Here is a 21655-nt window from a genome sequence, read left to right as displayed (position 1 = left end):
GGTATTTAAGGTGGCCACTTGCAAGTTGTTCTCCTATTTGAATTTCCTATGAAGAGTGGCATCATGGGCTCCTCAAAACAACTCTCAAATGATCTCAAAACAAAGATTATTCAACATAGTTGTTCAGGGGAAGGATACAAAAAGTTGTCTCAGAGATTTAATCTGTCAGTTTTCACTGTGAGGAACATAGTAAGGAAATGGAAGAACACAGGTACAGTTCTTGTTAAGCCCAGAAGTGGCAGGCCAAGAAAAATATCAGAAAGGCAGAGAAGAAGAATGGTGAGAACAGTCAAGGACAATCCACAGACCACCTCCAAAGACCTGCAGCATCATCTTGCTGCAGATGGTGTCAATGTGCATCGGTCAACAATACAGCACATGTTGCACAAGGAGAAGCTGTATGTGAGAGTGATGCGAAAGAAGCCGTTTCTGCAAGCATGCCACAAACAGGGTCGCCTGAGGTATGCAAAAGCACATTTGGATAAGCCAGTTACATTTTGGTAGAAGGTCCTGTGAACTGATGAAACAAAGATTGAGGAGTTTGGTCATACAAAAAGGTCTTATGCATGGAGGAAAAAAAACACGGCATTCCAAGAAAAGCACTTGCTTGTATTACTATTGTATGAACTCCTCTTAGTGGGCTTGAGTATAATGTAATAATATTGTATGAACTGAGGATTTTGATTGCGTTAGGGCAATGACAACCAGAGACGGGTTCTTGGTGCAAAGAAGTTTTCTAATATGCAACCAACAATATGTACACAGGAAAGAACATAAACACAGTAAATACCTGCCAGGTTCGGAGCAAAGGGGAATTCCCGGGACCGCGCATCGGACCCCCCCCCAGGGAGGCCACCAGGAGCGAACCCCTATACAGGGGCTGTCTGCTGGCAATCACCCCAGAAGGCCTAAATGCGCAGCAGCCGGGACACGAAAGGGCAACAGGTTATAGTCCAAAAATGTCTGTACTGGATGTGGGTCTTAGGGTGGATATGTACCGGAAGGGACCGGGCACAAACGCCAACCAGAGACGGCAGACAGAATCCGGGACCAGCGAGGGCACAGCTCGATGAGACCAGTTAGAGTCCAGGGCCGGTGTCAGGTGATTCACCAGGATGCAAAATAACAACAAGGAAATGAGAGCAGCAGGTCAGGAGTAGACAGGAAGCAGTATACTCAAGCAACTAGACTAAGCTTAGGGGCGGGCTTTTAAACAGATGAACAGGAAGTAGGGCAGCAGAACACAAAACTCCATGTTAACAAAGGGCAAGATCCAATGTCAGCAAACTGGAAATCCTGGAACACTGACATTACCCCCCCCCACCCCTACCAGAAACGGCCTCAGGACGAACCAGGGCCAGGCTTGTCCGGGTACCTCCGATGAAACTGAGCAATCTTCCGGGGCGCTCGCATGTTACCCACAGGTTCCCAGGAATCGTCCTTGGGGTAGTACCCCTGCCAACGAACCAGATACTGAAGCCGATGCCAATGGAGCCGGGAGTCAATAATGTCCTCAACCACAAACTGCTCCTGGCCATCAACCATCACCGGTGGAGGAGGAGGCACGATACGTCCCTGAAACGTATTAGGGGAAACCGGTTTCAGCAGGGAAACGTGAAAGACGTTCCTTCAAATTCCGCGGTAACTTCAACCGACAGGCCACAGAGCTCACTATCACGGTGATCTTGAACGGACCAATGAATTTCTGCCCCAGCTTCTGCGAAGTAACACCCAGTTTTAGTTTCTTAGTGGATAACCACACCGAGTCCCCTACCTTATACATGGGTGCCTTTTTCCGGTGAGTGTCTGCCGACTTCTTGTAACGCTCCTGGGCTGAGGCCAACGAGTCCTTCAAAACCTCTAGATTTTGCTGTAGCTCCGTCAATCTGTCCTCCACCGCTGGCACCGAAACAGCTACTGGTGACCTAGGCAAAATACTCGGATGATAACCTAAGTTAGCGAAAAAGGGCGTTACCTTAGTGGAGCTGCTCTGAGTGTTGTTATACGAAAACTCCACCAAAGGAAGCAGCTTCAACCAATCGTCCTGCAGATGGCTGACGTAACAGCGCAGGTACTGCTCCAGGGTTTGATTAGTCCGTTCTGTTTGCCCATTTGTCTGGGGATGGTATGCAGAAGACAAACAGACATCAATATGGAGTGCAGAACAAAACCCTTTCCAGAATTTAGAAGTGAACTGCACGCCCCGGTCAGAGATGATCTCGTCAGGTACCCCATGCAACTAAAATATATTCTGGATAACCAAATCCACTGTGTCTGAGGGAAGACCGGTACATGGAATGAAGTGAGCAGCCTTTGTCAACCGGTCCACTACCACCAAAATGGTATTATTACCGCCAGAGATGGGCAACTCCACAATAAAATCCATTGAGATGGATCCCCAAGGGCGAGATGGTATGGGTAATGGTTGAAGGAGTCCCGTAGGAGCCACACGAGGGACCTTGCACCGGGCACAAACCGCACACGAGTGGACATAGTGTTTCACATCCTTCAAACAGGTTGGCCACCAGAAAAAATGACTCAGAAATTCCTGCGTCTTCTGTACCCCCCTATGACCTGCCAACACGGAGTCATGGACCAACTTGAGAACCCGAAGTCTTACAGCCTTTGGGACATAAATACGTTGCTCTCTCAACCACACACCATTCCGAAGGACAAGAGTCACATCATTCGGGGGGGCAGCAAGAAATACGTCACCATCATGGGCCAGCTTGATGTCCTTCCACAAGTCCTGGTCCCGGATTACTCCAACAAAATTGGCATCTGATAAAATGGTCTGAGACGGGGTTCCAGGCACGGAGTCCATGGCGTGGATTCGGGACAAGGCATCGGCTTTCCCATTACGTGACCCTGGACAGTACATAACGATAAAATTGAACTGGCTAAGGAACAGGCTCCAACGGGCTTGCCGTGGAGACAGGCACCTGGCAGATTTAAGGAATTCCAGGTTACGATGGTCTGTGAGAACTACCACTTGTTGCGCTGCTCCCTGTAAGTGGTGTCTCCATTCCTTAAAAGCAGAAATAATTGCCAACAACTCCTTGTCCGCAGTGTCATAGTTCTTTTCTTTAGGGGACAACCGGCGAGAAAAGAAGGCACACAGGTGCAAGAGACTCTTCTCCCCAGTCCTCTGTGAAAGGATAGCCCCTAATGCATAATCGGAAGTATCGACTTCCACAATAAAAGAGAGTGCGGGATTCGGGTGTATTAGTATTGGCGCTGAGGTAAAACAAACCTTGAGACGATTAAAAGCTTCCTGGGCCTGGGCGGACCACACGAACTTCTGCCCCTTTTTGGTTAACGGGATGATGGGACGGACGATCTCTGAAAAGTTGTGGATAAGGCGTCTGTAAAAATTAGCAAAACCGACAAAGCGTTGCACCTCCTTGATGTTTCCCGGTTCCGGCCAGTCTAGAATTGCCCGTATCTTGCCAGACTCCATGTTCAGTCCCTGAGGAGAGATGACATATCCTAAAAATTGTATCTTTGAGCAATGGAATTCGCACTTCTCCAGTTTAATATACAGGTGGTTATCCCTCAGATGGGCAAGTACTGTCTTGATGTGCTCCTGGTGTTTCTGTAGGGAATCAGAAAAGATCAAGATATCATCCAGGTAAATCACCATGAACTGGTCCATTATATCCCTAAAATATTGTTGACTAGGTGTTGGAAAGTCGCAGGGGCGTTACAGAGTTCGAAGGGCATCACTAGATACTCATAATCTCCATACCGACATCTGAGCGCTGTTTTCCACTCGTCCCTGGGACGTATGCAGAGTAGATTATATGCCCCACGGAGATTCAATTTAGTAAATATTTTGTCCTGTTGTACTCCAATAGTTCGGGAATCAATGGCAACGGATACCGGTTCCGGATGGTTATCTTATTTAGTTCCCAGTAGTCGATACAAGGTCTCAGAGTCCCCTCTTTCTTCTTCACGAAAAAGATGGGTGCCCCCGCTGGTGAGGTAGAAGGTCGAATAAATCCCTTGGCTAGGTTTTCATCGATATAATCTTTCAGTACTTGTAACTCTGGGGCCGCCAACGGGTAGACATGACCAAACGGGATCTCTGCCCCTGGGAGTAATTCTATGGGACAATCATACGGTCTATGCGGGGGAAGCCGATCTGCTTTTTTTTGTAGCATATATCTGCGAATTCATTATAAACCGGGGGTAGAACAGGTACCTGTACAGTGCCCTCCGAATTCTGTGTTACTGGAACCGGTACAGTTGGACTAATGGTCGGACCACTCTTGGGTGGGAAGGATATTTCTTTAGTCTCCCAATCGATGACTGGATTTGCAGACCGCAGCCAAGGAATTCCTAAAATTATCGGAAAATGAGGAGAAGAAATCAACATGAAAACAAGGGTCTCCTGCTGACCTGGTTTCATCACACATTCAAGGGGTACTGTCTCCCGATCAACTGGTCCGGACACTAATGGAGAACCGTTTACTGTCTCCATGGTAACCGGTGAGGATCTTTGTTGAGTCCGGATACCGTGTTTCCTGGCAAAAGAAGAGTCCATGAAATTTCCCCCTGCCCCAGAGTCTATCATAAAACATATAGTTATTTGTAACGGGTGCATAATTATGTAACAACCATAACAATATAAGTATAGAAATACATACAGTTAGGTCCAGAAATATTTGGACAGTGACACAAGTTTTGTTATTTTAGCTGTTTACAAAAACATGTTCAGAAATACAATTATATATATAATATGGGCTGAAAGTGCACACTCCCAGCTGCAATATGAGAGTTTTCACATCCAAATTGGAGAAAGGGTTTAGGAATCATAGCTCTGTAATGCATAGCCTCCTCTTTTTAAAGGGACCAAAAGTAATTGGACAAGGGACTCTAAGGGCTGCAATTAACTCTGAAGGCGTCTCCCCCGTTAACCTGTAATCAGTGAAGTAGTTAAAAGGTCTGGGGTTGATTATAGGTGTGTGGTTTTTCATTTGGAAGCTGTTGCTGTGACCAGACAACATGCAGTCTAAGGAACTCTCAATTGAGGTGAAGCAGAACATCCTGAGGCTGAAAAAAAGAAAAAATCCATCAGAGAGATAGCAGACATGCTTGGAGTAGCAAAATCAACAGTCGGGTACATTCTGGGAAAAAAGGAATTGACTGGTCAGCTTGGGAACTCAAAAAGGCCTGGGCGTCCATGGATGACAACAGTGGTGGATGATCGCCGCATACTTTCTTTGGTGAAGAAGAACCCGTTCACAACATCAACTGAAGTCCAGAACACTCTCAGTGAAGTAGGTGTATCTGTCTCTAAGTCAACAGTAAAGAGAAGACTCCATGAAAGTAAATACAAAGGGTTCTAGATGCAAACCATTCATCAATTCCAAAAATAGACAGGCCAGAGTTAAATTTGCTGAAAAACACCTCATGAAGCCAGCTCAGTTCTGGAAAAGTATTCTATGGACAGATGAGACAAAGATCAACCTGTACCAGAATGATGGGAAGAAAAAAGTTTGTAGAAGAAAGGGAACGGCACATGATCCAAGGCACACCACATCCTCTGTAAAACATGGTGGAGGCAACGTGATGGCATGGGCATGCATGGCTTTCAATGGCACTGGGTCACTTGTGTTTATTGATGACATAACAGCAGACAAGAGTAGCCGGATGAATTCTGAAGTGTACCGGGATATACTTTCAGCCCAGATTCAGCCAAATGCCGCAAAGTTGATCAGACGGCGCTTCATAGTACAGATGGACAATGACCCCAAGCATACAGCCAAAGCTACCAAGGAGTTCATGAGTGCAAAAAAGTGGAACATTCTGCAATGGCCAAGTCAATCACCAGATCTTAACCCAATTGAGCATGCATTTCACTTGCTCAAATCCAGACTTAAGACGGAAAGACCCACAAACAAGCAAGACCTGAAGGCTGTGGCTGTAAAGGCCTGGCAAAGCATTAAGAAGGAGGAAACCCAGCGTTTGGTGATGTCCATGGGTTCCAGACTTAAGGCAGTGATTGCCTCCAAAGGATTCGCAACAAAATATTGAAAATAAAAATATTTTGTTTGGGTTTGGTTTATTTGTCCAATTACTTTTGACCCCCTAAAATGTGGAGTGTTTGTAAAGAAATGTGTACAATTCCTACAATTTCTATCAGATATTTTTGTTCAAACCTTCAAATTAAACGTTACAATCTGCACTTGAATTCTGTTGTAGAGGTTTCATTTCAAATCCAATGTGGTGGCATGCAGAGCCCAACTCGCGAAAATTGTGTCACTGTCCAAATATTTCTGGACCTAACTGTAGTACTTGGAGCACCAATTATTGGGACAATTAGAGGACAATCGTAAAGTAAGCAGAAAAGGAAGGCAAAACACGATCAAAGGTCCAAAATATGAAAATATATTTTTATTGATGCCAAAGGGAACAAGGAGAAGGGTGACGGGATGTGGCAGATATGGCAAAAGACCACCTGGGTACACGGTACATATAGCCAATGACGACAATTGACTGTATAATGATTAGGAGATACTAAAGTACACCAAAAATAAGAAATATATGCCTAATAAATAATTACCACTGGAGAGGGGGATATAGAAGGGGACTAGCGAGAGATTAACATACAGAGACCCAGTGGTAAATAGAATTACAGCTGTACTTAATCAATAATGAGACCCAGGGGAGGGCAAGTGCCCAACCAACAGGGGACACGATACATATAGGCAGTAATAGTGTATGATATAATTTATAAATGATACAGTCAAATCAATTACTCCACAAAGAGGGAGCGCTATATGCCTATTAACAGATTACCACTGAGAAAAAGTATGTGACAATGAGTCATAAACTGAGCAAGGAAATAGTAAAGTATCAGCGAACATTTGACATGCAAAATCCAGTGGTATTTAATATAAAAGCCTGTACCTGATCAAGGAGGAGACCCAGGGAAGAGCGTCTACCCGACGCACGGCGTTTCGGTGGAAACCTTCGTCAGGGGGCGTTGACAAACAGTGAAGGAACAGGAGGGTTTAAAAAGGCAGTGTGACAAATACCATAGGGCCACGTCATGCATATTAGCATAACAAATAACTGTACGTCACTGGTGACGCATGCGCAGCCGCGACAAGCACAGAGACCGAACGGATGCCGCGTCATGGGAACAGAGCACAGGTCACGTGAACATCACATGACCCGGTCTCCATAGCCATAGAGATACGGTAATCCGCGCGGGACCCAGGCAGCGAGGCAGCGCATGCGTGCCGACAGACAGAATTGATAAGGGCATGGAGAGGATATTAGCATAACAAGGGAGACAAAAGTATATGGAGTACGGTAATAAAGGGGAGTTATAACAGGGGAAAAACCTTCAAAAATAGCAGCATTTATAGACTATTAGCTAGCCAATATAACAGCATAACACAACAAGGAATATTATAAAATATAGACTTAAGAGGAACAGTACATATCAAAAGATACTGGTAAACCACTAAAGCCGCCAGGGCCACGGTACATATGCATATATAGATAAATAGATAACCAGTACAACACATTATAATACAAATCCACTAAAATGTAGATAAATATATATAGATGAAAAAGACATCAATATAAAAATATAAACATGTGTGGTACAAACACAAAAATGTACATGGCGCATATACAAAAGTCATGTTGAGGATAGTGTTTTGATGCTTTGCTTTTTCTTTTGTATTTTTTTATTTTCATCAATAGTAGAGTGATGATCAGAAACTCCAAGTTGACAGTGTTCTCCATAGAGTCTCCACACGAGGAAAAATGTCACAACAAGGTAGAGGAATAAAGAAATGCCTAATAAGGGAAAAGATTAAAATCAATTAAAAACAAATCAGGAAAAAAGCCTCCGAATTACAAAAAAGAGACAAAGCTCAAGTTCTCATTGAGGCCAGATGGATGGATAGTATCCAAAGTCCAAATCCATTTGGCCTCAAGTTGCGCTAATCTCAGTTTAGTGTTGCCCCCACGGATGTCAATATCCAATAGATCGATACCCCTTACCATAAAATCGGCAGATCTACATTGATGAAACGTCTTAAAATGATGAGGTATCGTCTTAAGAGTGGACATATCAAGCTCAGTCGATGCTGCCTCAATTCCAAGGACGTGTTCTCTAATGCGTACTTTTTGTTGGCGCGTGGTTAGGCCAACATATTTTGGGGCAAGGACAGGTGGCATAGTAAATGACTGCCTTGGAATTGCAGTTAATACGTTTTTGAATTGTATATATGCGTTTGCCCGACGAATCAGAGAAGGAATTGCTCCGTGCAATATTCGGGCAAGCATCACAACGGCCGTAAGGGACACATCCACCAGGGATCAGAGGCAACACAGTACCAAAGGGGGACAAGTTGGTATCAGGAACACGATAGTGGCTATGGACCAAACAATCACACAGATTTTTAGCCCGGCGAATAGTAATGATCGGTTTTTTAGAGAGGAATTTAGACAAAATAGGGTCGGCCATCAGAATTGGCCAAGATCTTTCCAAGCAGCCTTTCATATTTTGAAATTGTGAGTGATAGTCTGTAATAAATCTAATTTGATTATCAAGCTTAGATTCCCTATTAGAATATAATAATTCCTCGCGTGTAGTGTATTTGGCTTGATGGTATGCATGTTTAATCATACGACAACTATATCCACGTTCGCAAAATCTATTTTTAAAGTCCCTCGCCTGACATTCAAAATCTGCTGTAGACGAACAGATCCGTCGTAGTCTTAAAAATTGGCCGATAGGGACAGACCGGATCACGGATTGAGGATGAGAGGATGAGGCATGCAACAATGAATTAGAAGAAGTTGGTTTCCTATACAAATCAGTTTGAATAAAACCAGCACTATCTTTTTTTGAGGATAACATCAAGGAACTCAATCTGAGTTTTGTCATAATGGTATGTAAGATGGATATTTAGATTGTTTGTATTAAGGTCCAACATAAAGGAATGCAAGGAGTCTTCAGACACCTGCCAGATCAAAAAAATGTCGTCAATGTACCGTGTCCAAAAAAGGACACGGTCCATTGGCGACTGCTGATCTGACAGGAAGAGGTCCCTTTCCCACAGCCCCAGGAACAGGTTGGCATAGGAGGGCGCAAAAGATGCGCTCATCGCTGTTCCCTGGAGCTGCAGATAAAAGGACCCCTTAAAAGTAAAAAAAATGTGTGATAAAGAAAATTCAAGAAGCCTCAGGAGAAGCGCAATCATAGAGTTGGATAAATTGGACATCTGAAGGAACTTACGCGTTGCATTTATACCATCGATATGGCGTATGTTGGTGTACAGAGACTCGATGTGTCCAGCCACCAACAAAACGCCATCATCAATATGCATACCGTCGACCTTTTTTAATAGGTCGCCAGTGTCTTTCAAAAACGATGGAAGATTAACAACCAGAGGTTGCAGCAATGAGTCTATCCATCTATTAACTTTTTCGAGGAAATTTCCATTACCTGCTAGAATAGGTCTTCCCGGAGGGGTATTAATATTTTTATGTAATTTCGGCAAAAGATATACTGTCGAAATAGGAGGCTCCTGCACTTGCAAAGCAGAGAAAAGCTCTTTGGTGACAACACCGTCATTTAAGGCCTCCTCAAGAATGTGTTGTAATTGTAGACAGTACGAGTTGAGAGGATTATAAGTCAGCTTCTTATAGCATGTTTTATTTTGCAACTGGCAAAAAACCTCCCTCTCGTACATAACTGTAGGCCAAATGACGACGTTGACGCCTTTATCGGCTGGCTTAAATACAACGTCAGGTAATTTTTGCAGAATAGATAGCCGCTGGCGTTCCGATTTAGAGAGGTTATCATTGCATATAAAAGGAGGAATCCGTCTAAACTCATCAGAAACAATGCGAATGAACAATTCAATGTTGGCACAGGCAGCAAGAGGGGGAAATTTCTTAGACCGTGGTCTAGTAGAGTCAGGGATCTTACCCCCTTCCGATAAGGTGTGTTCAGTAGAAAGTTCTTAAAGAGTTCTTAAGGCAGCTTGTTCTTCCTCTGAAGGAAACAGGGAAAATTCAGCTTCATCAAAAAATAATCTTTTGAAAATTAATGACCTAGCAAAGATGTGTAAATCTTTAATGGCATTAAATGTGTCAAATTTAGAGGCTGGCGAAAACGTCAGTCCCTTTTCCAATAAGGAACAATCTGCCTCAGATAGAATATGAGAACTCAAATTAATTACCTTATTCTCGGGTTTTTTACGTCCGAAAGAGTTGAAATGTTGCCTCTTGTAACCTCCTCCATGAAAACGAGCACCTGAGCGCGTCATTATTGCTGATGAGGTGCTATCAGATTGATCACTAAGGGACGTCATAGAAGAGAGGGATGATGCCCGTTCGACATTTGTATTAGAAGCAACCGGCTTCTTCCAAAAATACACAGTATTCTGTAATAAATCCCTCTGATCACGTTGGAATTTTTTAGACTGAACATCACGGATTTTTTTAACAACCGTTTCCAATTTTTTGTCAATCTGGTTATTATAATCCTTGATTTTATCTTCCGTGCAGCTAGATTTTAGAGCCGTCTGTTTATCATCAATAGACTGGTCAAATTTAGTAATAGATGAAGTATTATAATCAATAAGTAATCTCATAAGAGTAAAGGAACAATTGTTGCAAGCCTCCTCCCATTTATTGATAAATAGATTATCTTCGACTGGAAAGCTCGGGGTGGTACGGACACGCAAACCGCGTGGAATCATCTTTTTGCTAATATATCTTTCTAGCAATACTCTGCTCCACCATAAATGTGTTTGTCTAATTAGCGCAACCTGAATATCTGAAAAAAGTTCATCCACTTTATGTTCACCGCTGATAGATGCATCATGAGTGCTGTCACCATAAACCTGATCTATTTGGTCCAGCCATGTAGTTTCCATGGCCTTGTAGTCCATCCTCAAATTACTAACACCTGTGCAGAACACAGCAAGGTAAATCAAACATATACCGTAGTTATTTGTAACGGGTGCATAATTATGTAACAACCATAACAATATAAGTATAGAAATACTTGGAGCACTAATTATTGGGACAATTAGAGGACAATCATAAAGTAAGCAGAAAAGGAAGGAAAATACGATCAAAGGTCCAAAATATGAAAATATATTTTTATTGATGCCAAAGGGAACAAGGAGAAGGGTGACGGGATGTGGCAGATATGGCAAAAGACCACCTGGGTACACGGTACATATAGGCAATGACGACAGTTGACTGTATAATGATTAGGAGATACTAAAGTACACCAAAAATAAGAAATATATGCCTAATAAATAATTACCACTGGAGAGGGGGATATAGAAGGGGACTAGCGAGAGATAACCATACAGAGACCCAGTGGTAAATAGGATTACAGCTGTACTTAATCAATAATGAGACCCAGGGGAGGGCAAGTGCACAACCAACAGGGGACACGATACATATAGGCAGTAATAGTGTATGATAATATAATTTATAAATGATACAGTCAAAACAATTACTCCACAAAGAGGGAGCGCTATATGCCTATTACCAGATTACCACTGAGAAAAAGTATGTGACAATGAGTCATAAACAGAGTCTATCATAGCAGATGTAGGAATTAACTGTCCCTCCCACCATATCTGAATGGGAAGCGAGCAATGGGTGTATTTCCCTTCCGGGGCCTTAGGTGAAGTTGACATCAATGTCGAGAGAAATACTGCATCCAGGTGTAAACTTGCTTCAGAGACATCGGACTCTGCGTCCGTGTTGTCACACTCTGCCACTGCTGCCAGTACCTTATTTGGGTGATTGGGACGTTTTGGGCAGTCAATCAGAAAATGGTCCGATTGTCCACAATAGAAACACAAACGCTCACGGAGCCAATGTTCACGACGTTCGTTGGTCTCTCGCCTTTGCAGAGAGTCCACTTGCATAGGAACATCATCAGCCTCCCGTGGCGTCTTGTGAGTGGGTTCCCTAGAAGGAAAAGCAAAGTTGTTTACCCGGTTTACAGATGCCCATTTTTCATGTCTACGTTCCGTCGAGCGGGTATCGATACGCACACAGTGTTGGAGAAACAGTTCAAAATCCCGTGGAGATTCAACACAAGCTAACTCGTCCTTGATGGTACCGGACAGACCCTTTCTGAACACTGACAATAGCGCATTATTTCCCCAGTCGGTGTATACCACTAACCTTTTGAACTCAGTGGTGTATTCGACGACAGACCGCTTTCCCTGACGTAAGGAAAGCAGAGCCGATTCAGCAGTAGCGCGGCGATTAGGATCATCAAACATTTGTGCCATTGCTGTTAAAAAGTCATCCAGTTTGTCTAAACGGATATCACGATTCTCAATCATAGGATTAGCCCAAGCCAGTGCTCGTGAGGTTAACAACATGATTATACATAACACTTTTGACCGGTCAGACCGGTAATAATCAGCATGTACATAAAAAAACAGCATACACTGATTAACAAACCCACGGAACTGACTTCGATCGCCACTGAAACGAAATGGAGGTAACCTAGGCATACCGGGAGCTGCTACGGATGTAGTGGGGATGGCTTCCTGAGCCTTCACTCTGGCTTGCAACTCCTGAATACCCGGACCAAGTACCCGGTGATTGTGGCCCAGCTGTACCTCCACGTCTCTAAGCTTAGTTTGCACCGCCTCCATCTCCTGCTGCAAGGAGTTAATCATGGAGAAAAGTTGATCTACTCGTGTCTCCGTCATTGCCCCAGCGAAATCCTCTTAGTGGACTTGAGTATAATGTAATACTATTGTATGAACTGAGGATTTCGATTGCGTTAGGGCAGTGACAACCAGAGACGGGTTCTTGGTGCAAAGAAGTTTTCTAATATGCAACCAACAATATGTACACAGGAAAGAACATAAACACATTAAATACCTGCCAGGTTCGGAGCAAAGGGGAATTCCCGGGACCACGCACCGGACTCTCCCAGGGAGGCCACCAGGAGCGAACCCCTATACAGGGGCTGTCTAGCGATCACCCCTGAAGGCCTAAATGCGCAGCAGCCGGGACACGAAAGGGCAACAGGTAATAGTCCAAAAATGTCCGTACTGGATGTGGAACACGGGTCCTAGGGTGGATATGTACCGGAAGGGACCGGGCACAAACGCCAACCAGAGACGGCAGACAGAGTCCAGGACCAGCGAGGGCACAGCTCGATGAGACCAGGTGGAGTCCAGGGCCGGTGTCAGGTGATTCACCAGGATCCAAAATAACAAGGAAATGAGAGCAGCAGGGCAGGAGTAGACAGGAAGCAGTATACTCAAGCAACTAGACTAAGCTTAGGGGCGGGCTTTTAAACAGATGAACAGGAAGTAGGGCAACAGAACAGAAAACTCCATGTTAACAAAGGGCAAGATCCAATGTCAGCAAACTGGAAATCCTGGAACACTGACATTGCTACCCACAGTAAAATTTGGTGGAGGTTCCATCATGCTTTGGGGCTGTGTGGCCAATGCCGGCACCGGGAATCTTGTTAAAGTTGAGGGTCGCATTTATTCAACTCAGTATCAACAGATTCTTGACAATAATGTGCAAGAATCAGTGACGAAGTTGAAGTTACGCAGGGGATGGATATTTCAGCAAAAACAATGATCCAAAACACCGCTACAAATCTACTCAGGCATTCATGCAGAGGAATAATTACAATGTTCTGGAATGGCCATCCCAGTCCCCAGACCTGAATATCATTGAACATCTGTTGGATGATTTGAAGCGTGCTGTCCATGCTCGGCGACCATCAAACTTAACTGAACTGGAATTGTTTTGTAAACAGGAATGGTCAAATCTACCTTCATCCAGGATCCAGGAACTCATTAAAAGCTACAGGAAGTGACTAGAGGCTGTTATTTTTGCAAAAAGAGGATCTACAAAATATTAATGTCACTTTTGTGTTGAGCTGCCCATACCTTTGCACCTGTCAAATTTTGTTTAAATGCAGATTGCACATTTTCTGTTGGTACAATAAACCTCATTTCAATCCAGAAATATTACTGAGTGCATTAGTTATTACATATATGAAACTGAAATAGCTGTTGCAAAAAAACAAATTGTTATAAAGAAAGAAGATTAACATTACTAGGGGTGCCCAAACTTTTTCATATGACTGTATGTGCGTGCATGTGTGCTTGTGTATGTTTGTGCGTGTTTGTGTGTGTTTGTGCATGTGTGGAATGGCACAATAGGGGACCAGGATGGGACATTTAACAAGTTGTGGAACGACTTGTCTGCATTGCAATGATTTCCTATGGGAAATCTTGCTTTGTTGAACGAGTAACTTGGTTAACAAGCACACTCCCAGAACGGATTGTTCTCTTTAACCAAGGTTTTACTGTCTGGAAAGCTTGCTTTGTAACATCATTTATTTTATTTTTATTCGCCATTAATAAGTATCATAATAACTACAAGATTCTTATTTTTTCTTCCACTGAGAGCAATGAATCCATCTTCCTAGAATCTCGGCATCTTATTGATGGATCTTCCTTCTCTCCCTTCTGCTGAATGTGCTCATTGGGTTGTTTTTATCCAAAGTTGGGCACAGGGTAACTATAATACATGAGGGAGGTTAGAATTATCCCACAGTGGGTACATGGAGGCCGGGCAGCCCACCTACAGGCTTTCTAAAATGTAACACCTTCACCCCCGGGGAATTTAGTTTTTCCCCCTTTTTACTTCCAAGAAGCATAACTTTTTTTATTTGTCAGTCAACATAGACATATCAGGGATTATTTTTTTGCGGGATGAGTTGTACTTTTGAATTACACTATGCATTTTATCAGATAGTGTACTGAAAAATGGGGAAAAAAAGTCCAAGTGCAGTGAAATTACAAAAAAAAGTGCAATTACACGATTGTTTTATATTTACCATGTTCACCTTAAGTTCACATGTTCAGCGTCTGATGGTGAGAATAGGCTTGTGCTGGAAGGTAGCCACCAGATGCTATGCCAAAGAGTCTTTGTATTGTGATGGCTGACCGCAGAGGTCAGCGATTGGATACTGACAGTTATTGATGTGTTCGAGTGCAGATGGGATGGCTGGTGTAAGCAGGTGCAGAGGATATGGTAGACACAGCTGGTATAGATAGTATCCACTGTAGATGCTGCATCTATCAAACAGACACGTTATCACACACAGCATAGGACTCAGGAAGCGGCACGGTAACTGACAACTAGCAACGCATCTCTAAAGGATAGACGACGTTGCCAATGCACCTCGCATAGGGGAGGATGCCTTAAAGACCTATTGCCTCTCAGCCATAGGTTGAGACAACTTTCCGGGTTAGGTGCGCACTGGCCCTTTAAGAATGTGTGAGCTAAGCGCACTCCCAGGTGACCTGCATCGAGGAAAGGGTGCAGGATAGTGCGGGAATGTCGATAATAGCGTTAAAAGCTATTTTATAATGATATTTTTAAATTCATATATATTATTGAAAATTATTTTTATTCATGGCAGATGTCTGTACTAGGAGAACAGAGGCACAACTGACAACTTCAATTTTTAAATCAGATGACCTTGATATCACACAAGATATAACTGCAGTGAATGACTCTATTCCAGATACACCATCATCCCTTTCCAGCAAAGATTTATCATCTGATTTGGTTATACAAGTCCTACCTTCTGATTCATCACAGACTATTAAGAAAAATAAATGTCACAAAAGCAGCATTAAAGATCAAAGTGCTCTTATAGCAAAGAAGCCATTTTCAACTTCAGAATATCAAAAAATTTATAAAAATATTCACACCGGAGAGAAAAGATTTTCGTTAGAATCTGTTAGGTACCAGAGAACTCACACGGAGGAGAAGCCATTTTCATGTTCAGAATGTGAAAAATGCTTTAAAAAAAAATCACATCTTGTTGATCATCAAAAAACTCACACAGGGGAGAAGCCTTTTTCATGTGCAGAATGTGGGAAATGTTTTAACCGAAAATCATATCTTGTTACCCATCAGAGATCTCACACAGGGGAGAAGCCTGTTTCATGTTCAGAATGTGAAAAATGTTTTAACCGAAAATCACATCTTGTTATCCATCAGAGAACTCACACAGGGGAGAAGCCTTTTTTATGTTCAGAATGTGGGAGATGTTTTATCCAAAAAGCACATCTTGTTAGACACCAGACAACTCACAAAGGAGAGACCCCTTTTTCGTGTTCAGAATGTGGGAGATGTTTTGCAGATCAATCATGTCTTGTTAGACATCAGAGAATTCACACAGGGGAGAAGCCTTTTTCATGTTCAGAATGTGGGAGATGTTTTAACAAAAAATCAAATCTTGTTGTACACCAGACAAGTCACACAGGGGAGAAGCCTTTTTCATGTTCAGAATGTGGTAGATGTTTTAGCAAAAAATCAAATCTTGTTGTACACCAGACAAGTCACACAGGGGAGAAGCCTTTTTCATGTTCAGAATGTGGGAGATGTTTTAACAAAAAATCAAATCTTGCAAAACACCAAAGAATTCACACAGGGGAGAAACCCTTGACATGTTTAGAATGAAGGAAATACACAAAAATGGATTATTTTGAAACATCACAAATCTTACAAGGGTAGAAGCCATTGTCATACCTAGAAGGTGAGAAATGTTTTACTTGAAAATTATAATTCATTGACCACTAAGAAAAATTCACATGGGCTACTGGAAGCTTTTTGTAAGTAGAGTTAATTAAACCATCTCATGGAATTTTTTACTTCCCTACTATCTCTCTTTTCTTTCTATTGGTGGAGGAGGTGGGATGAAGTGATTCTCTCTTGTTTTATTGGATATTTCTATTAGATTCTTATCAATCCATATCCCTTATTTTAGCCTTTCTAATTGGGAAAAGAGTGGCAATTTTAAATTTGCGGCTATTTATAGCGAGTCTCACTTAATGTACTTTTTGGAGATGGTTGACAACTTTCGATTACATCAAAACTGACTTTGTCATTACCTCCAAGTGAGACAATTCACCACCTCTATCTCTCTCTTTCTCTCTCTCTCTCTCTCTACATAGACTTTTTCAAAGGGGGACTATAATATTAAAGGGGTCTCAATTTTATATAATTTTTTATATAATTTTTTTTCAAACTCCACATTGGAAGATCTGAAGTTGTCCTACATCAGGGATGGGGAACCTCCGGCCCGCGTCATATACCATGACTTTTTGTGCGGCCCGCGGACAGATTTCCACGGGCGGCAGTGCTACGGCCGCCGCTGCAGTATTACCGGTTGCCGGCCCTTTAAATCTCTACGTGCGCTGCTTGCGCACACCAATGAGCGCTCTCGGTGGCAGGTGCCAGCGTGCTCAGGACTTACTTTGTGGGCGGGTTTATCACTATCACTCTGCGATTCCGTCCCACATCACCTTCACCGCCTCCAGCATTGTGCCGTCCACTCTCCAGCGCTTGTGTACCGCCCGCTGCACGGCGCTGTGTGCCGCCCGCTGCACAGCGTTGTGTGCCGCCCACTCCACGGCGCTGTCTGACGCCCGCTCCACGGCGCTGTCTGACGCCCGCTCCCCGCCCCTTCTCCGGTGCAGCATGCCCGCTCCACCGCTTTGTGCAGCTCCAAGTGCTGTGTGCAGCCTCCCCAGTCTCCTAGTGATATCTGTGTGCCCCCCCTTAGTGATGTCTGTGTGCCCCCCCCTTAGTGATGTCTGTGTGCCCCCCCTTAGTGAGGTCTGTGTGCCCCCCCTCAATTCATGTCTATGTGCCCCCCCTTAGTGATGTCTGTGTGCCCCTTTAGTGATGTCTGTGTGCCCCTCTAGTGATGTCTGTGTGCCCCCCCATTAGTGATGCTTGTGGCCCCCTAGTGATGCTTGTGGCCCCCTAATGATGCCTGTGCCCTCCTAGTGATCTCTGTGTTGCCTTAGTGATGTCCGTGCCCCCCCAGTGCCATCTGTGCCCCACAGCAATGCTTATGCCTCCCAGTGAACTAGTAATGTTTGTTCCCCAGCCCCTCTTGTCATGTATATGCCCCAGCATCTCCTGTGATGTGTATGCTCCAACCCTTCCTGTGATATATACATCACATTGGAGATCCTAGGAGCATATACATCACAAGAGGGGATGGAGCATATACATCACAGTGGAGACGCTGGGGGCATATACATCACACTAAAAATGTTGAGGTCATACATATTACAGAAAGGGCTGGGGAATATACATCACAGGAGGGGCTGGGCGCATACATCTCACAGGAGGGGCTGGGCGCATACATCTCACAGGAGGAGCTGAGCGCATAGATCTCACAGGAGGGGCTGGGCGCATAGATCTCACAGGAGGGGCTGGGCGCATAGATCTCACAGGAGGGGCTGGGCGCATAGATCTCACAGGAGGGGCTGGGCGCATAGATCTCACAGGAGGGGCTGGGCACATAGATCTCACAGGAGGGGCTGGGCGCATATACCTCACATGAAGGGCTGGGCGCATATACATCAAAGGAGAGACTGAAAGCATATACATCACAGGAGGGGCTGGGGGCATATACATGTCCCCAGCCCCTCGTGTGATGTATGTGCCCCCAGTGTCTCCAGTGATCTAGGTGTCTCCTGTGATGTACAGTATATACAGCAGTCCCAGCGTCTCCTATGTGATGTATATACAGTAGTCCCAGCGTCTCCTATGTGATGTATATACAGCAGTCCCAGCGTCTCCTATGTGATGTAAATACACCAGTCCCAGCGTCTCTTATGTGATGTATATGCCAACTGCCCCTTCAGTGATGTATGTGTCTCCTGTGATTTATATACACCAGTCCCTGTGTCTGTTGTGTGATGTTATGGTCTACCAATCTTATTATCATAAAGAGTTGCCTGCGCTCCAGACCGTGACAAACCTGGAAAAGAGAGAAGCGACATAAGTATCGCCAAACATCACAGCCGCACAAAACAGAAGCAGCTCTGGCCACCACTATTCTGTATAAATTCCTTCATTATTTATACTTATGTACTTTAAACTTATTTTATTCTAAATAATATTATACAGTGCCTACAAGTAGTATTCAACCCCCTGCAGATTTAGCAGGTTTACACATTCGGAATTAACTTGGCATTGTGACATTTGGACTGTAGATCAGCCTGGAAGTGTGAAATGCACTGCAGCAAAAAAGAATGTTATTTCTTTTTTTATTTTTTTTTTTAAATTATGAAAAGTTTATTCAGAGGGTCATTTATTATTCAACCCCTCAAACCACAAGAATTCTGTTTGGTTCCCCTAAAGTATTAAGAAGTATTTCAGGCACAAAGAACAATGAAGAAAAAACAAAAAGCCAGCACTAAATGTGCACTTCAGCACTAACAATTCCAAACTGTACTTATTATAAAAATTTTGAGATTTTTGGCAAAAAATTGCAATTTCTTGTGCTGCCTCGCCACGTCACGGCAAATCTCATTTGAGGCAGTCCTACACTAAAATATTTTTATAAAATGTGCCATACGGCCTCACATATGAATAGTAGAACTGCTCTTAGCAGCACTCACCTGGTCTATTTCAATCCCGTACCCATGACTGAGTCATGGCTGTGGGCGGGACAGGTCCAAGCAAATGCTGCATGAAGTAAATAGCCTGTGGACAAGGCCTGATGACTCAATGTGAACAGTCACCAACTGCCAAAATCTAGACAGATGGAATACATCCCAAATTGGGGTGCATAGCAAGGTGGAGGTCAACCACCGACCAATTCAATGAAGAAAAAACAAAAAGCCAGCACTAAATGTGCACTTCAGCACTAACAATTCAATTTGCCGTGACGTGGCGAGGCAGCTCAGAAATTGCAATTTTTTGCCAAAAATCTCAACATTTTTATAATAAGTACAGTTTGGAATGTTTAGTGCTGAAGTGCACATTTGGTGCTGGCTTTTTGTTTTTTCTACAAAGAACAATGAGCTTCACATGTTTGGATTAATTATCTCTTTTCCAGCCTTTTCTGACTAATTAAGACCCTCCCCAAACTTGTGAACAGCACTCATACTTGGTTAACATGGGAAAGACAAAGGAGCATTCCAAGGCCATCAGAGACAAGATCGTGGAGGGTTACAAGGCTGGCAAGGGGTACAAAACCCTTTCCAAGGAGTTGGGCCTACCTGTCTCCACTGTTGGGAGCACCATCCGGAAGTGGAAGGCTTATGGAACTACTGTTAGCCTTCCACGGCCTGGACAGCCTTTGAAAGTTCCCACCCGTGCCGAGGCCAGGCTTGTTCGAAGAGTCAAGGCTAACCCAAGGACAACAAGGAAGGAGCTCCGGGAAGATCTCATTGCAGTGGGGACATTGGTTTTAGTCAATACCATAAGTAACGTACTCCACCGCAATGGTCTCCGTTCCAGATGAGCCTGTAAGGTACCTTCACTTTCAAAGCGTCATGTCAAGGCTCGTCTACAGTTTGCTCATGATCACTTGGAGGACTCTGAGACAGACTGGTTCAAGGTTCTCTGGTCTGATGAGACGAAGATCGAGATCTTTGGTGCCAACCACACACGTGACGTTTGGAGACTGGATGGCACTGCATACGACTCCAAGAATACCATCCCTACAGTCAAGCATGGTGGTGGCAGCATCATGCTGTGGGGCTGTTTCTCAGCCAAGGGGCCTGGCCATCTGGTCCGCATCCATGGGAAGATGGATAGCACGGCCTACCTGGAGATTTTGGCCAAGAACCTCCGCTCCTCCATCAAGGATCTTAAGATGGGTCGTCATTTCATCTTCCAACAAGACAACGACCCAAAGCACACAGCCAAGAAAACCAAGGCCTGGTTCAAGAGGGAAAAAATCAAGGTGTTGCAGTGGCCTAGTCAGTCTCCTGACCTTAACCCAATTGAAAACTTGTGGAAGGAGCTCAAGATTAAAGTCCACATGAGACACCCAAAGAACCTAGATAACTTGGAGAAGATCTGCATGGAGGAGTGGGCCAAGATAACTCCAGAGACCTGTGCTGGCCTGATCAGGTCTTATAAAAGACGATTATTAGCTGTAATTGCAAACAAGGGTTATTCCACAAAATATTAAACCTAGGGGTTGAATAATAATTGACCCACACTTTTATGTTGAAAATTTATTAAAATTTAACTGAGCAACATAACTTGTTGGTTTGTAAGATTTATACATCTGTTAATAAATCCTGCTCTTGTTTGAAGTTTGCAGGCTCTAACTTATTTGCATCTTCTCAAACCTGCTAAATCTGCAGGGGGTTGAATACTACTTTTAGGCACTGTTATATATATATATACATATATATATATATATATATATATATATATATATATATATATATATATATATATATATATATATATATATATACATACATATATAACCTTGAAGTTAAAAAGGTTGTCCTTTTTTTTTTTTTTTTTTCTTTTGACGCTTCAAAGACTTTTCTGGATAGAATTTCAGTCAACAGCTGTTCAGTTAATTAGGCTGCCTCACATGTATATACAGGACTATCCACATACAAGATATTGACAATCACATATTCCTTTTGATTTTCAATTATTATTTATGCGCATTTCAAAGATATGATAATTAATTTGAAGTACTTCTTTAAATATACGAATTACATTTATCACATATACTCATGAGTAACACAGATACTGTACTTTTGGCCACATGACAGTCACATATTATTAGCTCAAGTACAAAGATGCAAAGAAC

General features: G+C 43.3%; 1 protein-coding gene across 1 annotated transcript in view; it reads left to right on the top strand.

Moving 5' to 3' along the window:
* LOC142263631 (uncharacterized) overlaps nucleotides 1–21655 on the top strand; it is a 109928-nt gene that overhangs the window by 55460 nt on the left and 32813 nt on the right. The window contains 1 exon segment of the mRNA XM_075332240.1: nucleotides 16145–16508. Coding sequence (XP_075188355.1) covers nucleotides 16145–16508 — 364 coding nt within the window.

The sequence above is a fragment of the Anomaloglossus baeobatrachus genome, unplaced genomic scaffold (assembly GCF_048569485.1).
Source record: "Anomaloglossus baeobatrachus isolate aAnoBae1 unplaced genomic scaffold, aAnoBae1.hap1 Scaffold_2610, whole genome shotgun sequence".
Taxonomy (NCBI): domain Eukaryota; kingdom Metazoa; phylum Chordata; class Amphibia; order Anura; family Aromobatidae; genus Anomaloglossus; species Anomaloglossus baeobatrachus.
This window is presented reverse-complemented; position numbering and strand designations above follow the sequence as displayed.